The following is a 25226-nucleotide window of genomic DNA, read 5'->3' as shown; positions in this document are numbered from 1 at the left end:
AGTGTGCATCCCACTGGGAAATAGGATAGCTGCATTTTTCTGCTGTAGAGAGCGTTCAGATGTAATAGCCTTCAAAACTATTAGCGATGTTGAACTAAATCGTGTCTAGTTGGACACTGAATACTTGGGGTAAACATTTTGCACTCAAGAAAAAGAAACAATGGTGCCTTTGGGAGCTGTTTTTTAAGAATGGCAAGAGTTTTATGCAGTACGGAGGTCTGGAGTGCTGGGAGGTGGCTGGGATGAGACACCATTAGCAGAGGGTTGGAGACCCATCCACTGACATGAGGGTTGTGACTCCCATGGAAAAGCAGTTTAGCAGGTCTTCATCACTCCCCATGCATATGTTGTCAAAATGAATGTGTCTTTCTCTGAGTCCATCTAGGCTGAGAAAATCTGCAGAAAACAGATGATGCAAAGAAGAAGGTCCCGTAGCAAATTTCAATCTGTAACTTTGCCTCTGAGAACCATGGTGTGGAGAGAAACCGAGAAGCTGCATTGTAACCATTTCTGGCAAAGAAGTAGATCTCCTGCAAAGCCTGTCTAGCATTTTGCTCAGGCTTTTGCATGGGTTAAGGACAGCTGTTTGAATGAGACCTTCTGATTGTTTTAAATCCTCCCCAGATCCTCTATGAAGTCACAGTTGTGACTGGGGACATTGAAAGCGGCGGTACTGATGCCAGTATCTTCATGACTGTCTTTGGATCCAATGGGAACACTGAGGAGATGCAGCTGGACAAAAATGGAGACAGGTACAGTAACTTTGTGATTTTGGTTGGTTAGGAGTGGAGTGATAACAGATTCTGGTGTTAGTCAAGAAGCACTTGGGGCTTTGATTATGCTCCCACTGAAGCACGAACTCCCATTGATTTTATAGATTCAGAACTGTGTCCCTTGTAAGTATTTAGCAAGGCAGAGGAAAGGAGAGCACCATGTAACCAGGGAAACTATCCTTTGTGATTTGTAGAAGTTTTGTTTAACCTGTTCCTCCGTTGCTTTAGAGATAAGTGTTGTGAACAAAAATATGAACTGTGAAGTCCTGCATCAGCTCCAGGAGGAACTGTGGACATTGCATGAAACCACAGGTGCAGTTTCTGCAAAACATATCTTTTGTGAAAAAATGAGTAATTTATTTTAAACATTATTTAATGGGAATGCGTGAGTAACTGCATAATGAAAAAGATAAACTAGCATGCACACACCTGCCTTGCGAAGTGCCTGTGATGGGAAGGTGCTGACTCTCCCCCGTCTGCTCTTCCCATTTTCTGAGCTGGACAGATGTCGGGCAGCTTGGTCCAGAAGCTGCGTGAGCGGTGCCAGGACCTGAGCTGGTAAGCTGAGGGCCCTGCCGAGAAGCGGGCTCCTTAGCTTGGGCTCTGTGCCACTCTAATGTCTGCAGCTGGCACACGCGATGACATCTGTCCACCCAGATGTGGCCTTACGGTACAGAGATGGAAATGGGCTGTGAGCTCTGTGGAGTGCTGCACTGCGTGCTCTGATTTTGCTAAAAAGGTGAAATCTCATGTTTTCTTCAGCAGAAACAACTAACACTGTAACCCGAGCACTTCTGTAAGCCAAAAACCCCCACATGTCACTGATCCATTTCCTAATGCTTTCCTGTTCCTTTCTAGCACCTCCCTCATTACAGAAAGTTTTGGCACGCTCAAGAATGAACGTGCCACTAACCATGTTTCAGAGATGGGTTCATCAGGCTTAAATTTAATTAATTGACTACCTCTGATCTTATTCAGCAAAGTATCTACAGAGTGTCAGAAGGGCAAGCGCATTTGACCATATGGTTTGAGCTCAGCTTGCTGAGGTGATGCTGGACTCTTCCCCCAGCCTCCGGGCAATGCAGTTCCTCTGCCCCAGCTTTGTGTATCACGTATGGGCTGGATAGTTGAAGATAAGGCTCCCTGCATAGAGCTGTTTGCTCAGGGGATGTTTTACTTACAGCTGTCATAGCAGAGTAGGTGTGCGGGCAAGCATGTTTAGCTAAGCTTGAAACCTTCGTGTGTTTAGTTAGTAACAAGCACGAGCCTTGTTTGCTCTGAGAAAAACGTAGCAGAGGTGCTGCTGACTAAAATCTCCATGAGAAACAGCTGAGTCATGCAGAAAACCATAGCTCTGCTCCCCATCACAGAGGGACAACCAATGTGTGGGGCAATGCCTCTGGGTTACCAGCGCGGCTGGCTATCCGTGACATCAAGACCCCAGGCAATACCAAACTAGGCTGTCTTCCACTATTTTAAGCCCAAGGTTCAATTCTAGTAGGTGGGAAAATGGACCACAACTATTTGTATTTGCAAGTAAACATAAAGAGGACTTCACATCAGAGTACATCAACCAAAAATCTCTAAAAGTGACCAAGACATCTCCAGCCCTTCAAGAGAGGGATTGCAGTTTTGCTCCACCTGGTCAGGCAAGTGATATCCCTAAACGATCTGGTCTATAAAAAAAATCATATTTGTCTGTGTGGGTGGGGTGGATAATCTCTGATAAAAGGATATGAAAATGTAATAAAGAAGAGCCACACAGTTGGCATCTTAGTAGTTTCTTGCATTGTCTTCTGCCAGTAGAAGATCTGCAAAAGGTGTTGAAAATTCTTTGGGGCTGTATAAAGAAGAAGGGCATGTAAAACACAGCTAGTAATACATTAATATCCCCAGGATGCTCTGCTATTCTTTGAGGATGTACTAGCACATCTCTGCTAGCTGGAGGCACTCTGTATCACACCCCCAGCTCTGCAGAGGACATGCATGTCCCCAAATACACATATCACCTGTTTCCACACCACTCCAGCAGTCTTCATCCAGCTGTTAACAACACTGGCTTCCCCAGCTCTTGCTTCAGACGGAAATCTCGTCAGCCTTTGCACCACCAGTGAGGGATGGGTGAGAGCCACTGCAACCAAATGGTAAAAGGCACTTCATCTTTATTGGGGCTGTCCAGTGCCAATTCACACACAGCAGCTTAGTGCATTATGAAGAACTGTTTGTCTAACCTGCTCCAGATTTAAGGCAATTTTAGCTACATTACCGTTATTGCCAAGACCTCTGGGCAATAGAAATATTTACAAGTGCAGGCATGGGTAGGAAAGCTTAATGAAATCCCTCAGATAAATGCTTCAGTGTCCTGGAAAAGGAATAGCAGCAGTCAGCTTGTCTGGGTACTTGTTCTCTTTGCAATTTTTTTTCAGGCTTATGTTCATATTCATATAAATTAGGGATAGAAAAGAGCTCTTGGGTCACCCAGTTTGTCACTTTAGCAATTGCTTCCCTCTAGTACAGTGGCTTCTTGGAAGTAGCAGGTGAGTATCAGCCTTACCAACTTATAAACAGGGCATTTACTGAAGATAAATAATGGTTTCTTTTGCTAACAGACTGTTTAGCTTAGAGTTGCTCAGCCTGGAAATGATCAGAGTGAGAGACTTCTATGAAGCTTTCAGGTAATAGTGATTGTCATGAAAACTGACCATAGGATCATGGGATAATTCAGGCTGAGAGGGTCACACCTTTTTCTCAAATAGATGAGGAAATCAATCCAGTCCAGGCACAAAAGCACATTCTCTTTCTCACAGTGAGACAGGCTGTCTTGGTATCCGGTACCACAGAAAGACAAATAACAAGAGAAGGGTGTTTTTCAAAGAGCAAACATAACCCTTAATAACTAGAAATGGACTTGGACCAAAACACCCTATCCCAATGCCTCTGGGAGTGCAGGGAAAGCAATGTCTGGATGAAAACTGAGAGGCTCGAGCCAATCCCTATTGCTAACATCTGCAGCTATGCAGGCTCAGATAATGGTGTGAGGATAATCACATTCATGCTGCAGGGTGTAATCTGAGGAGAGGTTGGTAAAGAAATGTTTTTTTCTCCATATCCTGGCACTGCACTGAACTGCTATAGGAGGGTGAGTACATTGCTAGGAACGAGATACCGTCATTTTGGATTGTCTACATTATGGTAGTTCCCACCGTTCGCAGAGCTCTCCCCAAAACTCTCAGCATACTCAGGTCACTCACTCACGAGGAGAAGTTTGCTCAAAGGAGGAACCTCAACAGCAGAGTGGTCCTGGTGGTGCTCGGTAGACCCCCTGGACTTGGCTGTCTCCTGCCAAGAAAGGGCTGGACTTCCATCTCCAAGCCCACAGCAGGTCTGCCAGAGTATTTTGGGGGCAAACCTAAAAGATTCACTTGCTTGGAACAGAGTAATACTGAGCCTGAGGCAGCACTTTCACTGCGGCAAGGGCTTCTTCCTAGCACAATTGATGCTAAGAGGGAGGTAAGGTGGCTGTGGTAATATCTTCTTCAAGAAGCATATGTTAGTTGTTTTTCCTTTTTCCTGCTTTCTGCTGATTGCTATGGTTGAGCAGTTCCTACACATCCTTGTGCCTATATACAGCAGCCAAGCATAGGGTAAGATCTCTCATGCAATATCACACAAACCCACCCTGGTTCTTACCAAACACGGAGCTCGTTTGCAAATCCAAATTCCCCAAATTCAGGAGTGCAGTGCAGGACAGTCAGTTTTGGCTCCTTTCTAACACAATTTGCCTGCACTTACTAAACTTAGGCATTGGGCTCTGACTTGCAATCAGGTTGCCATATTTAGCTGAGCTGCAGCAACTGTCTATCACCGCGGCAAATGCAAAGTTATGTGCTACATCTTAGCGAAAGAGGATTAAGCAAAATTGCTTTGCCTTCTAGTTGGGATGGGTTAAGGGCAGGCACGTGGGCAGATGCCAGGAGGAAGGCGATGTGCAGAAACAGGACTGTGAGTCTCTATTGTTCTGGTTACAAACAGGGTGATAATGTATGCTGCAGGCTGCCTGGAACGACTCCAGGTGCCTTGTATGGGCTTGATTTTCCAGAGGAGAAGGAATCCCTGTCAAATCTGTACTGAGGCGTCTTGCCAAAAACACAGTAGCTAGTGACTGCAGGACAGAAAAGCTCAAATCCAGTAACATGCACTCATAAACTTTTAATTTGAGGTCGTTGGCAAGGTGCGAGTTGTAGCACGGACAGGGGATTGAGACACAACGATGCTGTAAAGCAGTGGTAGACCTCCTCGGTCTTTCAATCCCTCCAGGTTTGAGCGAGGCCAACAGGACAGTTTCATTATGGAGATCGCCGATATTGCACCCCTCAGGAAGATGAGGATCCGGACGGATGGGAAGGGGACTCGCCCGCACTGGTTCCTGGAAAGGGTAATGCACCTCACATCGCGCGTCTCTTTGCACCTTGTGTCGAAGCCTGTCAGCCTTTGAGAAAGAGGACAAAGGCAGCGAGTGACTCGCTTTTATTAATTTCCTACATTTTTCCATTTGGTTTCTCATGATTTTTTCCTGCAAGAATTGAGTCAAAAAAGAAGAGAGCAAGGACAAAAGCTGTGTTGTAAAGCTTTACCACAGTCTCTGCTATTAGATCTCACTCTCCCTCCCTGCAAAAGAGCCTTGGCTTGCCACCCAGGGCACCTGCAATATTTTCTGGTCCCTGGGAGGTATCCTCAGCTCCTGCAGACCCTTGCCATGCTCTGACCCTGTGGAAGAGTGGGTGTCCCTCTGCCAGGCAGGGACAGCTAGCATGGGCCTGGTCTGGGTGGGACATTTCCAAATAACACATCCTTTCAGGTGAAACACCCCATCTCTCCCCTTCCCTTCTCCCTCTAGCATACAGGCAGATTTCTTTCTTTTCTTGTTCATACAAGTAATTTTCATCTTGCATTTTGAATAGAACATGCAAAATGGCTCCTACCACTTCTGTTGATTGTACTTTTCCCTATTGTCCTATCTTGAACAAAAGCACAACTATGCCTTTATCTTCTCTACCAAACCACCAGCTCCTTGTAAAGATCACTTAGATTTGGGCAGTTAAAATATGGGTCCCTATAATTAAATTTCTAAGAGGCAGCTGGAGTGAGGTGCTGATCCACACCATCAGATGTCATTAAGGGAGAAACACATATCTGCCATGTTTATTTAGCATGGTTTTTTCTGGACTAGATATCCTGCTGGATTTCTGTATCTTGACTTTTTATAGAATAGGCTAAGAACCAATAACTTAACCCATGGCCAGAAAGAGTAAGGCATGACTTTTCTGTTGGATCGTTTACCCTTTTCAACTAGTCTGAAGCTGCCCTTCTTTTTCCCATAAATAATGTGTTTCTAAACATTGGTCCTAAGTAGCCACCAGTTTCCAGTGAAGTGATGAACTGCTCTTCACCTCCATTAGCATGGACTAAAAAACATTTCTGTCATCCAGGACCTTTTTCACTTGAGCATTGCCACTCATAGCTTTTTTTCTCAGCAGCTCTTGTGCAGCTTTCCAAAGCATTAGACCTCCAGCATATATCTTCTGAATAGATGCCACAGGCACACAATTTTTCTCTCTGTGCCTAAGGAATAACTCAATCTGTTCTCTGATTTGATTCAGTCATCTTGGTCAAACTCCCTTTGCCAGTTCCCTGATACTTTCCCCTGAGTTTTATAAATCATATTCATATAAAATGAAATAAAATAAAGCTTATTCATCCAGAGACATTCCAGATCTTGCAGTCATGAATTAGCAATATCTCAAAGACAAGGGATGGCAGCACTTTTAGTGGCAGGTAGCACCTTCCCACCTTCCTGTTCCCAGCTCAGGCCAGTTATCCAGCCTGCTGTATGTCCCACCCAAAGCAAGGCTTTCCCAGGGAAGTGGGCAAAAAGGTCCCTCATTTGGGCCCTTTACAGCCCTCTAATAATTCTACAGAAGCAACAGGTGGACCATGCACACAACTCTTTGAGACAAGGATTTTAGAAGCTTTTGAAAATTTTACCTGTAGTTTCTAATGTTCTTAAAGAAACAGAGCATGGAGGATCTTCTAACTCAGTGAAACACAGAGAACTTAATTTTTTAGTTTTCTCTCCCACCTTCCCTGCAAAGGTAAACATAACATTTGCATTCCCAGCAGAGAGTGAGGACAGGAGTGCTCTGGAAAAGGGGAGGAAGGATTCGTGTTCTCTGATTTGTATTCTAGCCTTGAAAACTTATGTAGCCTGGTGTGACATGAAAACTGATCTGAGCCCATTTCCATTTCTGTCAAAAGTGCATATTAAAACTGCATAATGAAATACTTGTGGGGGTAGTGCTAAACTCTCAGACAGATGGTTCACAGTTAGTGCTAACTAGCACAGTAAAATGAGAAGCTAGATTAAGCCATCAACCCCATAATTAACCATTTGTTGCTCCATTTATCCACAAGATATTCTCAGTTTCCTTGTTCTATTAAAATAACAATAAATGATCTTTTTAATTCTCTTTGGTCTTTTTGTAAACTGTTGCTGGTCATAATTTATACTGCTTTTAGTTTACCAGAAATAGAAATGCATAAATACCAATTAAAATGCATGAATTATCAATGACGTTGTACACAGCCAAAATGTTCAATTTACAAGCAGGGAAGTAGTCATATTGTTTTTTTCTGTCTAGATAAAATACATTGAAATTTCATTCAGAATCTCAGCAAACTAATGAACTTGGTGCCAAAGATTGAAACTGCATTGAAAGTGGCAATACATTTTAAATGCTGATACTTAATCCTCTAGAGAGAACAACATTTGATTAGTGATGTGCTGGGCCACAATGAATATTATTCATTATTGCTATGCACAAAAAGATACACCGAAAACTCTCCAAAACGGAAACATAATTTTGGATCTCACCACTGCTGGGAGAGACATAGAGGTTGGATATTTTCCTCTGACCTAATGCTGAATCTCATGTTCTTCCACAACAAGCTACCATGATATTGCTCTGTGTTTCTGAAAAGTCAGAGAATAGAACCATAGAATCACAGACTGGTTTGGGTTAGAGGGGACCTTTAAAGGCCATCTAGTCCAACCCCCTGCCATGGGCAGGGACATCTTCCACTAGATCAGGTTGCTCAGAGCCCCGTCCAACCTGGCCTGGAATATTTCCAGGGATGGGGCATCTACCACCTCTCTGGGAAACCTGTGTCAGTGCCTCACCACACTCATCATAAAAAAATTCTGACTTCTAATTAGGAAACTCATCTAAATGCGTGCTTTGGAAACCTCCTCCTGGGTTAGCCAGTTCCTCAGTCCGCCTGCTGCCCAGTGTCTTAGATATGAAGTTGAAAAGCTAGAAATAAGAAGGGGTGAAAGCTGTCTGAGTGAAATAACAAGAATTGTGAGACTGTTAAATCTGCAGAGTTGTTTCCCTCAGAATTTTAATGTTACTTTATGCTGTCAAAGTCAGGCAGATAAGAAGCTGTCTTAATGAAGCACTAATTACATTGCATTCAGACGTCACAAATAATCCTTAATGTGGGACTTGGTCTTTATTCAGTTCTTTTTCCTCTATATAAAGGAGATGAAGGGAATCTGAGACAATTCATTATACAGCTGAAGCTGAATGTTTTTCTTTGCGACAAAGTCTGTTTGTTTTACAGTCAGAGGACCCCGTCTTTAAGCAAAGACTAATGACATAAACAGAACCATAAAAACCTGTGGTTGAGTCTTTAAAGATGAATCCCAGGACCTATGTATTTTGGTGTTAGTGGGGTGTGAGCCCCTGCGGAGGTAAATCAAATGATGGGACATGTCAAGCTGTTCTGTTACATCATACAGTGCACAATTAATTTCAAGTTGCTGGTTTAAAGTTCCTGTCTGCTACAATATTTGCTCAGCTGCAAAGCAAATTGCCAACATTTCATTCACACACACTGGTCCTGCCTTCTTTTCATTGTTTATAGGTGTTCTACAGCCCAGTTAAAATCCTTGCATAATTAGCAATAAAGTTTGAGCTTAAAAGCATGCAGGATGTCCATAGACAGTTCTAGGTATCCTAAAAAGTTGTTTAGATGCAATGTAAAGTAGGAGTCTCATTGCCAAGTGGTAGCTAATTTTTCTGAGTGGAACAGACAGAAAATAAAAATAGTCTCAGCTCAGCTCCCCGAGATGACTTCCTTGACCCTCACGATCCACATCAAAATCCTACATCATCCTCTGTGTGTGCAACACCCACAAACATCTCCTGGTAGGATGGGATTCATTTTGTGCTGCGTTAGTCGTTGAAAAAGCTATGTTCAGCTTTCACCCCTTCTACCAAACTATTTAGGCCTCCTCTGTAGTCAGCAGAGAGAGGGATCTGTGAGAGGGAGAGATGCCTCAAATGGCTGTTTTCCTGCCCCCAGCTTGGGTAGGATGCATTGCCTCCCAGCTGGTACCCAGCTCCGAGCACTGACCGTAGGGAGGGCCGACACGATGCGCTTTGGGCTGGATGCCCAGCATTCAGGTGGTTCATGCTAGGTAAGGTAGGCATCGTACCCACGCTGTGAGTGACCAATCAGTCTGCCACGAGTTTCCTGCTACCTCCATGTGCTGTGATCTCCCTTGAGCGAACGAAGCTCCTACAATAATTCTCTTTTTCCTGTCTGCTCCTCTCTGGAGCACCATCCCAGAACGAGATAGCTCGCTCTGTCTGTGCTAACTGTTTACATGACACTGCATACGGATGAAATCACGGGGGGCTGGGGGTGGAAAGAGCAGGCATTTTGCTCTGGCGCTTTTAGTAGCCAGACAGTTTTTCCCAGACAGCATCTGGAGTGATGGACATGGGTTGGTTATTTCTGAGAGGTCTGATCTGTCTGTCTGCCAGTGCACTCCAGCTGGCAACTCTAATCTGTTTCTACCCCCTGCTGCTTTCCTGACATTTCCCTGTAAGCTTTGCTCTGGACAGTTTGTTACTAACAGAGTCACTGTCATTTCTGAGCAGGGCAGAGGTAGAGCTGGCTGAACTTTTTCCAGCAAAGAGTTTATGCACCAAGGGTGAGGGAAAAAAAAAAAAAAAAAAAAAAAAAAAGAAGACATTTTCAAGCAACCTGAGATTATTCACAATTCAACTTTGCAAATTTTAGCCAAAGAAAAGTTTCTAGGTTGGACTCCTAAGAGGATGTAGACCTCGTTCACGCATCCTTGACAGAGGAGACTTCCTTCAGGTCTGTAGCCCAGCAGAGAGGGCACCAGCTGGGATGGTGGAGACCTGATTTCTGTTTGGTTCGAAGCAAGGATTTGATTCACCATCTCTTGAATCACAGAGCAGTTTCCTGACCACAAAATAATAGTGTCACCAGCTGTGAATAAGCAGCTTTTTAGAAAAGTGGGATAGCTTCAACAGTGCAAGGTGTCCTGTTCCTCTGGGATGAAGGTGATGTGTTACAGATCCCTGTTTAGCATCAGGCAGAGAGAAAACCCCAGATGAGTGTCCCCCCCAAGGAACAGTACAATGCACAAATAGCACAGCTACTGCTTCAACTTCAGTGTAGTTACTGCCCTCTTTAAAACAGTTTTTTATAACCTGAAGCAATGTTCTTCTTTTGAACTCCTAAAGGCTCCAGCAAAGCTTGGTTGGGGTCAACAGAAGTGCATGGACTGGGACACATGCAGTTTGAGGACAGAATTTGAGCACATTTTATCTCAAGATAAGTTTTATAAGTTTCTTAAGCTGATATATGAGAGTAGGGCAGAAGGTCACTAAGATAGTGAAGGGGCTGAAACATATGGCATACAAGTAAATGGCGTTTTTAAGCCATGAGAAGAAAAGGCTAAGGGGGAATCTAATTGCAGTCTTCTGCTGCTTAAAGGGAGATTGCAGATACCAACGATCCAGTCTCTTCTCGGAAGTGAACAGTGGTAGGACATGGAGGCAATGGACACAAGTTGCAATAGGGAAAATCCTGACTGGATATAAGGAAAAGTCTTCTCAGTGAGAGTGATGCAGCCTTAGGATGGAGAGCCTGATGGTTTTCAAAACTCAGTTGGACATGGCAGTTAGCCCTGCTTGGAGCAGGAGGTGTGACTAGACACCTCCAGGTGTCCCTTTGAATTTAACATTTTCCATGACTCCATGATTTGTTTCTTCCTAATATCGTGTCACACTTCTGTGATGTGTTTGGGCTCATGTTTCCATGGCCTTTGCAGAGATGTGTCTTGCAAGATACTGTTTCTTGATGCACTGCAACACTCAGATATGGTATCTGTTTCTCTTAGATGGTAAGAAAAAATGCTAATTTGCAGCCCTTTCTCCTCTCTTCCCTCCAACTCCCCCAATTTAATGAGAATTTCCTGCTAGGTTTTTGCTGTAGGCAAGTGTAATGCCTTTTTCCCAGTAGACTGATGCTCCACTGAGCCTGGATTCAACACGATACATAAAGGTGGATATTTTGTTAGGTTTTTGTTGGAGTAACTCACGGATTTATTCTAAATAGGTTCCTCTTCTGTCCTTATCACCACAGCATCTGAGCTCCTTCCCATGGCACATTAGACAGTGTGACTAATATCTGTTGCATACTGTTTGTTCTGCCACCTTTTCCCAGAGGGAGAAGAGTGTGAAGCATTGAGTTTTGCTGGCCTAATTTTATCTTGTGCATTGTTTTAACTTGTTTGGGGTTGTATATCTCTACAATGATTGCTGTGTGTTTGAACAGAGGAGGCAGGCAAAAGAAAGATACTGTGTGCTTCAAGGAGAGGTGCTGAAGTTTTCAATAATTCTCTGTTATTTCTTCTTTAGATTTAATTCCATACTGGCTTCCAGGAAAGGTCTGACTCTCTTAGAGATGAGCTTTGTCTGTAATTTATGTCAGAGGAACAGATTCTTTCTATGCTTTACCCCATGCGTGAAAAGGTCCAATATTATGAAGACCATTTCTCAGCCAAGTCACCACAGCAAATATTGTCTATAGCAGAGACCTCCATTTAGCCCAGAAGAGCTCAGTACAGGTTTTGAAGCCATGACCAAGCTCCACCCATATCCTACCACACTGCATACTTTATAGGTTTGATCTTTGCTCCCATTCAAATGGTAGTTGAAGTTTAGCTGAAGTCTCTTTTCTTCTTTTGGCTCTTCACAGATCATCCTGAAGAACCTGACTAATCAAGAAGTGGCCACATTTACTTATGGTGAATGGCTGTCAAAGCTGAAAAATGCCAACGGAAGTCTTGTGTGTGAGATGCCAGCTGTGATAAATGATGAGCAGATGATGGAAGACACGACATACACTCTTCAGGTTAAAACCAGTGATGTTGGAGGCAAGTCCATGGTGGATATTTTATGACTTTTCTAGTATGAAGTTTGATTTTTAGCAGTGGAAATCATCTCCTGCTTAATTTGCAATTATGTTAAAAAAATCATAATTTAGCCCTGCCATGCTGGAATACCTCCATTTTGGCTGGATGTTGATTGTAACTGTTATACTGTGGGATTCATCCTCATCTGAGCACTGGGCATAAAATATTTAGACACAAAGCCTAGATTTGACCACTCGCTGCTTCCTCTGAAGACACCTTAACAGAAGCTATTACCAGACCATGTTACAATGGTCAGGAGCCCCCTTTTTCTTTTTGGTCAGGTCAGGTCCATCCACGTAGGATGGAAAAAAAAACTACATTCAGAGCTGGTGTGCTCCAGGTTTTCATTCAGGACTATCTACTTCGGCCAAAGAGATGAGCAATAATTCACCCTCCTTTACCAAGTGTTTTGAGACTATTTATTCCAGGCTGTGAAAAACCATCCCTAAATGCACACCAGATAGAAGAGGTGGAATAGAGTATAAAGAAAGCTGCAGAGCTTCAAGTGCCAAGAAATGGGATTTCTATGTCATTTCCTGGGATCACTGCCTCTTTTCATGAGAACTTCTGTCAGGCTGCTGAATGAAAGCTGCAACCACATACAAGCTGCCTCGTGCCAAAATGAAGCAAACTAGACATTATCTTGCAGACACCTTGTTTGAAAAGTTGACCCTCAGAGGGGATTCTGCCACACCAGTGCACATAATCACTTCCTAATCTCTAGCTCTCTTCATTTATTTTTTTTTTTCTGGATTTACCAGTGGTAATTTATGCAGCTTATGAGGTTTGATCTGAGAACATCAAAATTCCCCTGGCAGAGTGTCTTCATACCACCTCACCATTTTTTATCTATCTTATCTGCTCTGCCTGCCGCTTGTCTGAAAAACATGTAGTGAAATACGGAAAACAAAAGAGAGAGAGGAAGATTTGTTTATGTATCTGGCAATCCATCTAGTATAAAGGTAGATCTTTTTGTGACCTTTTTGTGAAATCCAGCCCTAACTCACAAAGGTGATGGAAATAAATAGAAATGAGAGGAGAATAGAAGATGACAGCAACAGCAGACAGATCTGCCCTTCCCATTGAATGAAGGATGATGGGTATTAATGATGAAATATTTTATTTCATTATGAACAACGACAACTAGTAGGAAAGAGCAGATTACAGAGAGGTTTCAGAGAGTCTGTTTATGATTAGATCACACAGCACACTGACATAATGCTGAACTTTATCCAGCTTATCTAAAGAGGGTACAAGTCATGAACCATCTTCCCTCTTTGATCATTATGTATTTCACGATTATTCCTGGTTGGACCAATTCAGGAAAAAAGACATTTTATCCTTGATGGTTAGTTTAAATGTGTTATATCATTTGCTGCCACACTGACATTGACTAGGAACAGCAATTCTCCACAGTGAATAGAATCACATGTGTTTATTCCTAAGTATATTTCTCTGAAATAGCTTTCAACTTTCAAGTGCACCAGAGGCGTTGAAACAAACAAAAAAAGAAAATGTAGGGTAGGATTCAACTCACCTATTTGTCACTCTCAAAAAAATTATACTCGTAGTCATGATCCTTCTAGTCTAGACTGCCTCTGGTCAATTCATCTGGGAGAGGAGTCTTAATCAATACTCTGGATCATCCTCTGGAGGGTCTCTGTCATTCTCTCTTCATCAGATTCAGACAGACAGCACAGTTAAGTGAGGCAAGATGCCTAAAGTTAGGGAAAACAAATCCCATAAAAAATGTCCTGCAGCAAACTAGAAAGCAGCAGTCGTTTCTTCCTCACTATACATACATATTTAAGAACAGTCCTGTTTTACTTTTTCCTCAAAGAAACCTTTTGAATTACAGTTTGGCTTCCCAGAAGTCATTCAACTTGGATGATCATGTAAGATACAGAGGCTTCATCAGGGAAAGTCTCTTTTCTTGCAAAGATCAAATCCAGAGGCCACCAGAAGTACCTCAGATGGCAGCTCTCAGAGTACACACAGATAAGGGGAGAAAAAGTTGTAACTGCAGACACATCCCAAGCCAGATGTGTAATCTTTGGTTAAAACCAAGACCTTGATTTACTTTTGATCTTATATAAGTGACTCACAATCTCTTTTTCTTCAAGGTATGACCCACAGACAGAGCTGCAATAGAGCTGGACCACCTGATGGCTCTTTTTGTGGCTCAAAAATGTCCTCGCTTGTTAATGCTGATTTACACAGACTTTCTGTATTCTATATGCAGGCATCATATACATGGTAATGCAATAAAGATGGAGAAAGAATAATACTGCTTTATCATTTTCCAGGCATTAACAAAGCAGGAAGTTTTTATCTCTGCTGTTATAAGTTTAATTATTATCTTGTCAGCTCAGTTACAGCCTACAAATTACATAATTTAGGACAGTTGGTGCCTTATCCAAGTCTCTGTTAAGTCAAAAGAAGGACATTTTTCGGCCTCAGAAGGCTGTGACTCAAGCCTATACTTTGTTTAAAAATGATGCAGCTGCTCAGTAAGAACCATAAAATCATAGACGCTTTCGTTGGAAGGGGCCTCTGGAGGTTATTTCGTCCATCTTCCTGATCAAAGGACTATTGCCAGCACTAGGTCAAATCACCTAAGACTCTGCCCAGCCGAGTCTTGGACACCTCTAGGGATGGTGATGGCACCACGTCCCCAGGCACCTAATCCACACCTGCACCATTTTCCTAAGAAATATTTATTTTCCTGATGCCCAACCCGAACCTCCCCAGCAATTTGTGACTGTGGTTCCCTGGGGTGTGGTCTGACATCTCCACAGCACATGCCCCTGTCACCGTTATCACCGTCTCTGAACAAGGTCAAGGGGCCTTTGTTCATCTGCCTCAGCTTATCACCCTTGGCTTCTCCTCACAGTTTTGTGCCCCAGCTTCTGTCCATCTTGGCAACCATCTGCTGAGCACTTCTCAGTGTCTTAACATGACCCAGGTACCCAAACTGACACCATCGTCTACGTGTGGGCTCCTCAGTGCTGAGCAAAGGGGATAAGATCTTCCCTTCAGCTGCTGGCCATGCTCCTCCTGCTGTAGCCAAATATGTGGTTTGCATTGAACACTGAGAACTTGCTGTTAGCTTGGATTCAACCTGAATATGAATGTTACTGCTATTACCTTTGGGTCTTCCTCAGCTCCCCAGCACGTACACGTGCAGGTTTTATTCCAACCCAGACATAGAACTTTGCATTTCTCCTTTCTGAACTTCATGGGATTTCTGCTTCCCCAGTCCTCAAGCTTCTCAAGGTCCACCTGTGTTGGAATCACGGAATCATAGAATGATTTGGGTTGGAAGAGATCTGAAAGATCACCTAGTTCCACAGTCAGGGACACCTTCCACTAGCCCAGGTTGCCCAAAGCCCCATCCAACCTAGCCTTGAACCCTTTCAGGGAGGGGGCAGCCACAGCTTCTCTGGGCAACCTGTGCCAGGGCCTCACCACCCTCACAGGGAAGAATTTCTTCCTTAGATCTAATCTAAATCTGCCCTCTTTCAGTTTAAAACCATTATCCCTCGTTCTATCCCTACACTCCCTGATCAAGAGTCCCTCCCCAGCTTTTCTGTAGCCCCTTTAAGTCCTGGGAGGCCACTATAAGGACTCCCTGGAGCCTTCTCTTCTCCAGGCTGAACAACCTTAATTCTCAACTGCCATTCAGCAGCTCTCAGTTCTGCCATTCAGCATGTCAGTCACTCCCCCAAATTTAATGTTATCCAGAAATCTGCTGAGGATGCATTGTGTCATTGCTTAGGGTGTTGATGACGAAGTCCAGTGCTGCAGACCCCCGTACTGACCCATGAGCTATTGCCCTGACTGCCAGTTAAGGCCTGTGTAACCACAGTGCCTTCATCTCTTCATTTGTCAAATTTGTTACAGTTCCTAAATGTGCCTGACAGCTTCCTGGAATTAACAACAACAACAAAAAAATCAGAGAATCAAGTAGGTGAAGTGTACATTGATTCAGCAATTTCTGTTCTTTTCTTTCCCATCTCCTGCTAATTGCTTGTGAGGGAAATGTCACGGCATGAGGCCCCCATAAGCTTCTTCCTGCAGGGAAGGTTTTGCTAAGAAACAGTTAGTTCTGTGCTTTTTGAGACCTTACATTAATTGGGAGTCTGCTCCTTGTAAGGAAATGGACTTCAGTTTGCTTTGTTCCTCACCTCAGCAAACTTTAAGGTCATAAAAGGTACTGCCAGATGAACTGCCTGAATCCCTGATGCTTTCTCTTCCTTCTTAAGTCCTTCCCAGGGAACCGCTGAAAATTAGACCAGATTTAACATAGACAATTTTTCACATGGAAACCAAAAGTTGCTTTGCTTTTTGTCTGTATGATTCTTTTTCTCTCTCTTTTTTTTTTTTTTTAGTATTTTTTCCAGTCCTTCTATAAGAAGAGTTGTGATTTATTCGTAATTTCTGTATTCAAATAATAATCCTGAAGAAGTGGTAGCTTTCTCAAGAAGTTTTCTGTTCCACCCCCCCCCCCCCCACACACACACACTTTGTCTCTACATTGTGTTGTGAATGGAGCTGTGGGAAATACTGTCCATGTGGCCCAAAGTGGATTTACGATACTCTTGTGTAAGAAATGGCTTGGCAGGCGGTTAGAGTTTTCAAAGCTGGGCTATCTAACGGAGAGCAGCAGCTGCTGAGTTTCTTTGTAAGACAGATTTGGGTTTGACAATCTCATTTTCATTTTCCAAAATTTAAGGGCTTTGGTTCTGACATGACAAATGTCTGCCCAAGTGGAATCAAATTGCTTTCTATTAATCTGCTTTTTTATTATGGCGTCAAAAATAAAAAGCAATAATTTTGGTCAAATTATAAATAGTGCCAGGTAAAAACATTGTGGCGCTTTCAGCTAAAATGTTTGTAAGGTCACTGAGGGTGATGACTTGGCCTTGAACTCTCCAAAAGTCAGGAAAAATGACAGCATGGCTGTTTTCTGCAGCAAAATGTAGACAATAATGGGCATATGAAATTCAATATCACATATTAAAGATCAGCTTAGAAATTTTTCCTTTCCTAACATATACATAAGAAGAGGTGGGAATTGATGGGTCAAACTGTTGTATGGGAAACTGGAACTTTTTCCATTAAATGCAGCATGGACAATGTTTTGAGAAACAGGAATGTAGAAGGAAGACCTATGGGAGGGGAAAGTGTGCCGCAGGATGCCGCAGTGGTTTGGTTGATGATCTGCACTTTGCTTTCAAATCCCTGTGCCATACAACACCAGGAGAGCAGTATTAGACAGAACCCAGCTGAAGTGTCCTGGGTGCCACAGGTCACCTTGGAGGAGGTTGTGGGAATGCGGAAGGAGACCACAGTGTGGCAAAGGGACTGTGGCCCAGCGGGAAGCCCCAGTTGATGTGTGCTAATGCTTTGTAGCTAGAAACGTTAAAATATGTTCTTTAACGCTCTTTCATAGATTGCTGGGTAAGTCACTTTTCTTCCCAAGCCACCTTGGAAAAATGGGAGTCATGACACTGGCATCCTCTGCAACGCGGCACGATGCACAGTGCTCCGTCAGGAGCAGACACTCCTGCTTCCTATTAGTGCTGCTATCATCATGGTCACCATACCCTGAATGCAAGGGTGAAGCATTCCAGCTGTATTTGGAGGATTTGGCTGAGAGGCCTGGCTTGTTAACTACCATGGGGTGTCCTCCTTGCAGGATCCTGCACAAATTCACTGAAATTTGTCAGCTGTGCACAGAGGAACATGAGCATCGCTGCAGCCTCTTCCAGACTGCCTCTGCTGACTCCATTTCCATGCAGTTGGGGGTTGGGTGTCAGCCCTACACAGCAGGTTTGCTCATGACAATGTGCCTTGCTTTCTCCTTCCAGGAGCAGGCACCGATGCCAACGTGTCCTTGATCCTGTTTGGGGAGAACGGGGACAGTGGGACCCTGGCTCTGAAGGAGTCCAACAAGTCTAACAAGTTTGAGAGGAACCAGATGGATGAATTCAACTTCTCAGACATGCTGAGCCTGGGAGATCTCTGCAAAGTGCGGATCTGGCATGACAACAAAGGTCAGGGCAGTGACGTGGCGGGGTGGGAGAGGTTGGGACAATGTTTTCACTTGAGGAAACACCTCCTTCTCTGTGGATATGAGGCAGGCTGGGAGCACTGCTCCCACCTCTGCTGCAGGCTGGGTAATCTCAAGGATTTTACCTGGATCCTGTGTCCCAGCTTGCCTGTCTAGACATAGTCCCTACCTGCAGGAGACCGTCTCCCTGCATGCTGGTGTAGTATCTGCTCTAATGGGTCCCCAGCTTCAGTCGGAGCTTACATTCACCACTGCAGCACAGATAATGATTGCTCCTCCAAAGCAAAGCCATCCAGCCCATTATCCCAACACACCAACTCTATTATTGCAATATCTTTTTCACAGGCCAGTATGGTGCTTTCCTAGCAATTTGATGCTATCAGCCTGACACCGACACATGGGGTAATGCAGCCTGGCATAACATAGTGAGCTTTAGAAGATAGAAATAAAGATATGTGTCTGTCTTTACTAAAATCACTACCTCAGCTGGTGAGTGTGCAGTGCCCTGCCAAGAGAGAGAGAGATTCTGACATTTCCCAGCTGCTGGACACCCTAACTGGTATCACAAACAGCAGAGCAGCACTCAGGACCATTGTCACAGTCATTTGTGTTGTTATTCAGGCACCAAGCAGCATCTTGTAACAAATGCATCGCTCACGCTGCTGTGATGACATCTCATCCCATCCCATATTAATCTAAAATAGATGATCTTGCATTAGTAATGACTTGCTCGCTAATGACTTGCTGCAGCCCAAAGGTGAAGCTTGATGGCTCCCATAGACCCACCTGGGTCAGTGTTAACAAGGTGGTTTGGGCAGAAGTATTTATTGAAGTCCTGGGAGAAATGGCAGCAGGATTACTCAGTCATTACCTGATTGCACCTAGTTTATGGCTGGGGTTATATGTCAGTATGCACATGTCCTGGCCATCATCTTCTTGACTTCTTCAAGTTGTGGCAGGTGGGGAAGGCTGCATCTCATACGATGTTAATAAAAGATGCTACCTCTGGATCAGATTTTCCCACTGGAGGTTTGATTCCTTTTTTTTATTAAAAAAAAAAAAAAATCTTATTGTAGCTTGTCTGTTGTGAAATATGGGAAATAAAACCATGCACCTAACATGATTGTTTTATTCCCAGCCACTGCAAGATTTAGGCTTGTATTTATTACTCCCACAACACAGGACAATTTAGTTGAGTAACCTCTGTAATATCATGTTATATAGCTGGCGCTGAATGCTGTAAGGGAGCTGTTTTTACCTGATTTTAGTTGCCAAAACACTTACTTATTCTCTGAATCAGCAGTTTAGATTTAGAAATGGAAACGGCTATCAAAATACCCACAAGAGTTTTAGCTCAGCAAACAGGCATCTCTGTAGTTGCAAGGGTAGTTCAGATATCCTTCTGAGAGCAGGCAAGAAATCAACATGGACTTGTAGATTCATTTTTGTATATATTACCAACTGAAATGTCTACAAAAAGAACATTTTCCTCAAGAGGTATTGCGGCTCCCCAGTGATTGGTCGTGCTAACAGAATTAAAGAGACGCACCAGGTCAGAGCTGATCCTTAGGGCTCAGGCACGTGAACAGGCTGGGATGTAGGAAGATGAGAACTAGGTCAGACCGAGGGTCTGTCGAGACCAGCAGCTGTTTCCAACAGCAGCATCACTGGGTGCACAAGGAAGAGGAGGAACTGACTGCGTATGTGTAATCCTTCCCCAGTTCTCTGCATCTTACTACACATAGCTCAGGGCATTTGCTGAACTAGATATCCTTTTCATCCATTAGGTAACTTTCAGTGAATTTTCTCATTCAGTTCCTTGTCCAGACTCTCCACCATTTAGCACCCACGGCATCCCATGGCAATGAGTCCCACAGGTCTGCTCTCTGTTGCTTGACAAGTAAATCCTGTTAATCTTTTTGCTGCCTTTTCCTTCTTGATCAAGTGGTCATGGTTCACCTTCTCCGTGTGACTGATGATGTTGTTGATCCAGGTTGGGGAGTTACCACATTGCAGCTGAGCTATGGTAATTGCTATCTGCATGCTCTTGATTAGTGGCAAAGGGAAGCCACAGAGTTTAGCCTTAGGCTAAGCAGTAAATAGGCTCAATTAGTTTAAATTTGCTGTGGGCTGAGAGCATGTACCCAGATAGCCACCACAAGTCAGATAAAATAGTAAACTATGAGTCCTGAACTTGAAAAAATACCTCATGAATGTAAGTTCACATTGCAACCTCATATTCTCTTTCCTTATTTCCCTCATATCACTGGTTTACCTTTATAAAGAATAGTTAATGGGGCTTTTACCAGATCTAGCTGACTGCAGGGTTAAACCTTGGACAAACAATATGCTCAGGTTTTGCTCAGCAAAAATGTACTTTTTATTCCCCCCAAGAAAGGAGGACAACTGTAGTTTAAATCATAACATATGTTGTGTTCATTGTTCTTGCATTAGTCATGTGAAAGGCATCTCCTATCTAAAACTTCACACAATGCAGCATGACATTTTCTTGGGTGGGTAGAGTATTTATGACTACTGGGATCCCCGGCTGTAGCTATCTTCTGCATATATGCCTGCTCTCTCTATACAATTTATATAAATCAGCTGTGCCACTGGTTAGAAACTCCTGGCTCTATTTTTTTGGAAAGGAGTAGTGGGGGTCAGGGGTCAAGGGTTGTGTATGGTTTTTGTCAGATGCTTGGGGGACTTGGGGTATTAAATAAAAATGTGCTTGTATTTAGCATTACTTTGAGGCATCAGATATTGATCGTTCTTTCCTCGTTTTTTTTTTTCTTTTTAGGACTAAATGGTTTTCTGCCAATGGTCTGTGGAAGACCTAGCATCACATTGGCCTACCCCATTGCTCCTCACATGCTGAATGCTTGGAACATGGTTGATGTTCTTCTCCTAATTTTCTTAATAATCAGCCTCGATGACAGCATCAACCTGTTCTGACTCACATGAGGTGCCTTTAACACCTATGGGCTAGTTAAGGGAACTACTAACCATCACAGGCCTTATTTTTCTTTCAGACACCACCTGGTCCCAGCAAGAAGCATACCAACCTGCCCACATTTCAGGATAAAATACATTTAAATGGTTTATCCAAGGTGGGCAAATACTTTACCATGAAGTCCAGCTCAGCATCTGTCCCTATCAGTGAAGTTTTGCTGCAGTGGCTTTGCTCCCAGTTCACATCCTACTTTTGTTTATCCTTTCACTGAAATTTGACCGCAGTGGGGTGTTCAGAGTTGAAGAGACAGTAATTGCAATGGCAAAGACTGTCAGAAGGTCTTTAAATTGCAGACACCGCATTTGCCTCCTCTGGAAAAGCATGTCAGTTTTATGGTCCCACTTTAATGTTTTTAAATGCCATTTTCCCCACAAAAACTGCTGAGTGGCATCTGTGTATGAGATATAAAGGAGGAATGAAGTCCCCATCTAATTCCTCTGACTTCAGTAAAATTGATTAGGGAGGAAGTCAGTGTTCATTTGAAAACAGGCAGTTTAGAGACTTTGCAACTGCAATTTCAAGGAACTTGTTCCTGGTTTTTTAGATGTTTAGAGCTCACCAACAAGGGTCTGGTAACAATGAATTGCTGTGAATGAAATCTAGTTTTAAGTTTTGCTCCATGTCTTTTTATCTTGCCCCTGTTTACTTTGAGATACTGATGTTCAACCTAATATATTTAGACTCCCTGAGCAAACTTAATCGTTTCCAGACTCCCCATCTCCTGATCTCAGATAGGCACTATGTATTTTCTCATATCTCAGTTCATTTACTTTTACATTTATGCAAGATCAGTATCTGTAGAAATGCTGGCTTTCTAAATATAGAATTTTCTCTGGTTTAAGAACTAAATCACCATTCTGGAAGAATGGCTTAAAGTTTCTCAATATCTCAGTAATGGAATTATTTACCTAGAAAAAGCTTTTGTTTTCCTCTTTTTTTTTTTTTCCTTTTTCTCCTTGCAGAAGGAGATATGGGAAATCTGGATTTAGCTCCCTCATCTGTCTGAGTAGATTTGAACCCATATGATAAGCAGTCTTTCTACAGTCATTAATTTCAGATTCTTGATTATCGCAGTTGCCATCAGCCAAGAGGAGCCAGGAAGAGTCTAATTATGGATAAACCAGACTTCTCTGTGTTATTACAGGAGCAAAGACAGAAGTAAATAACAACGTTCTGCAGCCCAACTTCTTCTTTGGCTCAACAGGGCCCTTCTCTCCATTACACCAACTGCTATGACATTGTCTAATTGAGTTTTAAATAACCTAATTGCCCCACCTTCTCAGTGGCTCTTCCAATGGAGAGAGGATCTCATTCCCCTTCCTTGATCTGGACCCAACTCAAAAACATTATTATACCTTCATTTTTCTTTCTCTGAAGGAACTACCTTTTTAAGGACCAGTATCTTGAATCAGATTTTAAATTTCCCAGGCCTTGAACATGCAGCACATGACTTTTCTAGAGATATGTTTCTGCAGTTCACAGACATGATTCCAAGCCTTTTGGGCACTTGTAGGCCATAAAATATTAAAATAAACCTAAAGATCTGCCTTTTCAGCCCTTTGTAAGGATTTACTCAGCTATCAGACTTGAGAAGGTCTTTCTAAGCCCTCTTCTCAGTGCTTGACTGTTGCCTCATAAACTCTGTTGATCCATGGGGCAGATTTGTTGAATAGTTTCTGCTTTAAATAAAAAGTGAGAGGAAGAGAAATAGATGTTTAAAACATACCAAGGAGAGGAGAGTTCATCATTCCCCCTGTTCTGTTGATGGCTCAGTACAGAGGAAGACTACGTCAACTCCTGCATGTTTCGGGATGGATTGAAGTCAATGCCTTAGACAAGGCACAAATAGTCATGCAAACTGCAGACTTGTGTAGCATGCCAACAACTGTGCCGTGCTGCTTAGTCCTTCAGGTTGCCTAAATCTGGCTTCAGCCCCTTGGGACACCCTAGCACTGACCCGCAGAGCCCTCCCTACACACGACGTACTTTCCTCTCTCCTCAATGGTAGGTTTTTTTCCTTATGCTCAACAGTCCTATCACAAAGACGTGGTACAGGCATGACAGCGCCAGCAGAAGTGTCTGCAAAAAGCTCACAGTCCAGACTTGACATAAAGTCAAAAAAAAAGATGTAAGCAAACAAAACAGCAAATTTGGAAAGTGAAGACTTCAGTGTTGATGTTGTGCAGTCATTCATTTCTTCACAATCTTCTATCAATGCAGAACCCTTCACTATGCAGTAGAAAGAGCCCAAAAGATCAGATATAGCTGCAGAATTATCAGTTCTGTAAAAGCTTTTTTAATTCAAACCTTCTTTGTTCCTCTTGGGGACAAATTATCCTGCATCCTTGTTAAATGCTTTTGCATCAACTATGGCTCAATAAAACACAAAATATGCTTCAATTGCAAGAATATAATCTAAGAAACTGTTATATCTTCACTCTGAACTGTTAAGTGGTTTTGCACAGGAGTAGTTTATATGTAAGGGCTGAGGGGGGTGGGTTGTCTCAGAGTAATTTATGTGTGGTTTTGACCTGAGTCAAATCCTGGACTGAACAAGTTGCATAAACAGAGGAGGAGGGGCAGGAGACCTATTTTCTAAAGCTGTCCGAAGTGTTAAGCTTTTGCTTTGTCAAAGGTTGTGAGAGGTTTTGCATTGCCTGTCTGCTCTGATGAGAAATGTTGTGGTGTGAACTAACATGATCCTAAAGGAGAGATATACGAAATGGATCTATTTTTATTCTGCCGCTGGCTTGCTGAATGACCTTGCGTAAATCACATTCCTGTACCTCATTTTCAATTATGTAAATTAGGGATAAAAATTATTCACCTTCTTAAAGTGTTTTGAGATGTACTGATGCAAAGCTAGATGCTATAATTTTAACACCTCACAATTAACACTCCATTTCTAGTGATCTAACACTGCTATTAAAACTCCCACCACTTTCTGGGTGATGCCTCATGTGGTGGGGTTTAGGGATGGATGGTCATCTAACCAGGCAGGGGATAAATAATGGCAGAGGACACAAGGCTGATGAACTGTCTTTGCAATGGTCATTACTTTATGTTTCAGAATATGTGAAGATAAAAAAAAAAAATGCAATTAGGAAGCTGAGCAGCACTGGTTGATGGTTGTAAAAGGCTGGGCAGCAGCAATTCTTCACTGGCCCCTGAGTGGTCAATGTCCCAAGCAGGATTTCTCTTTTACTCCTATGGGAACATAAGCACCAGTAATGACAACTATTATCCTTGATTGGGCATCAACTACTTCCAAAACCAAACCAAAGAAGATCTGCTACAGATAGACAAGGGATAGAGAGGAAAGTCGATGAATATGGCTGCGAAGAGTGGAGACAGTTTAACTTCCGTGGACATCTGTGTATCCAAGCCTGGATGTGGTTCTGCCAGCACAGATTTGGTCCCATCAGCTCTCACTTTGCAAAGAATAGCTAATATTCACTAAAGCAAGGTCAGGGACCAGGTGCCTCCTGAGTTGTGAACTCACCAGACTTGGGTCATTCTCACTCTTTTTCTCCCATCCTCCCATGTTTCTACGTGTGTCAGAATAGCTTAATATTTTAGGGGTGAATGTAGGCTGGGGCAAGTGGTGGCGTTTCCCAAGAGGAGCAAAGGAAACTTCTGGTGCTGCAAGTTGGGCTTTTTGTTAATTGAAGCAGTAACATCATTATCTGTGTTATGTCTGCTACTTCTAAAATCAGACTCGATTGCATTCATCACTGCAGAAATGCATAACAAGGAGGCTACAATCCAACCTGTCTGTCCAATGTCAGGAAAACACAGACTTTTAGCATCACTGTGGAAAAAGGCAAGATAGTCCTGAGAAGACCTTGCAGATGTCAGAGGGCCCTTTCCCCCGTCGTCAGTTTGGGCCAGGAGGATAAATGGGACAAATAACTGCTCTTTTGGATAAGGACACTTGGGGAAGAGAATACATTTGCCTACATGAGACACTAAATGACACAACTGCCAGAGTCAAGCAAGCAAAGCGAT

The 25226-nt window shown here is 43.1% G+C and overlaps 1 protein-coding gene across 1 annotated transcript in view; it reads left to right on the top strand.

The window, feature by feature from the left end:
- LOXHD1 (lipoxygenase homology PLAT domains 1) overlaps positions 1–25226 on the top strand; it is a 131474-nt gene that overhangs the window by 94672 nt on the left and 11576 nt on the right. The window contains exons 37-40 of the mRNA XM_074813690.1: positions 625–752; positions 5091–5208; positions 11913–12090; positions 18003–18188. Of these exons, the coding sequence (XP_074669791.1) occupies positions 625–752; positions 5091–5208; positions 11913–12090; positions 18003–18188 (610 nt within the window). The remainder of the gene's footprint in view (positions 1–624; positions 753–5090; positions 5209–11912; positions 12091–18002; positions 18189–25226) is intronic.

This window comes from Strix aluco, chromosome Z (assembly GCF_031877795.1).
Source record: "Strix aluco isolate bStrAlu1 chromosome Z, bStrAlu1.hap1, whole genome shotgun sequence".
NCBI classification, from domain to species: Eukaryota; Metazoa; Chordata; class Aves; order Strigiformes; family Strigidae; genus Strix; species Strix aluco.
Note: the sequence above shows the minus strand (reverse complement) of the source record. Positions and strands in the feature narration are given on the sequence as shown.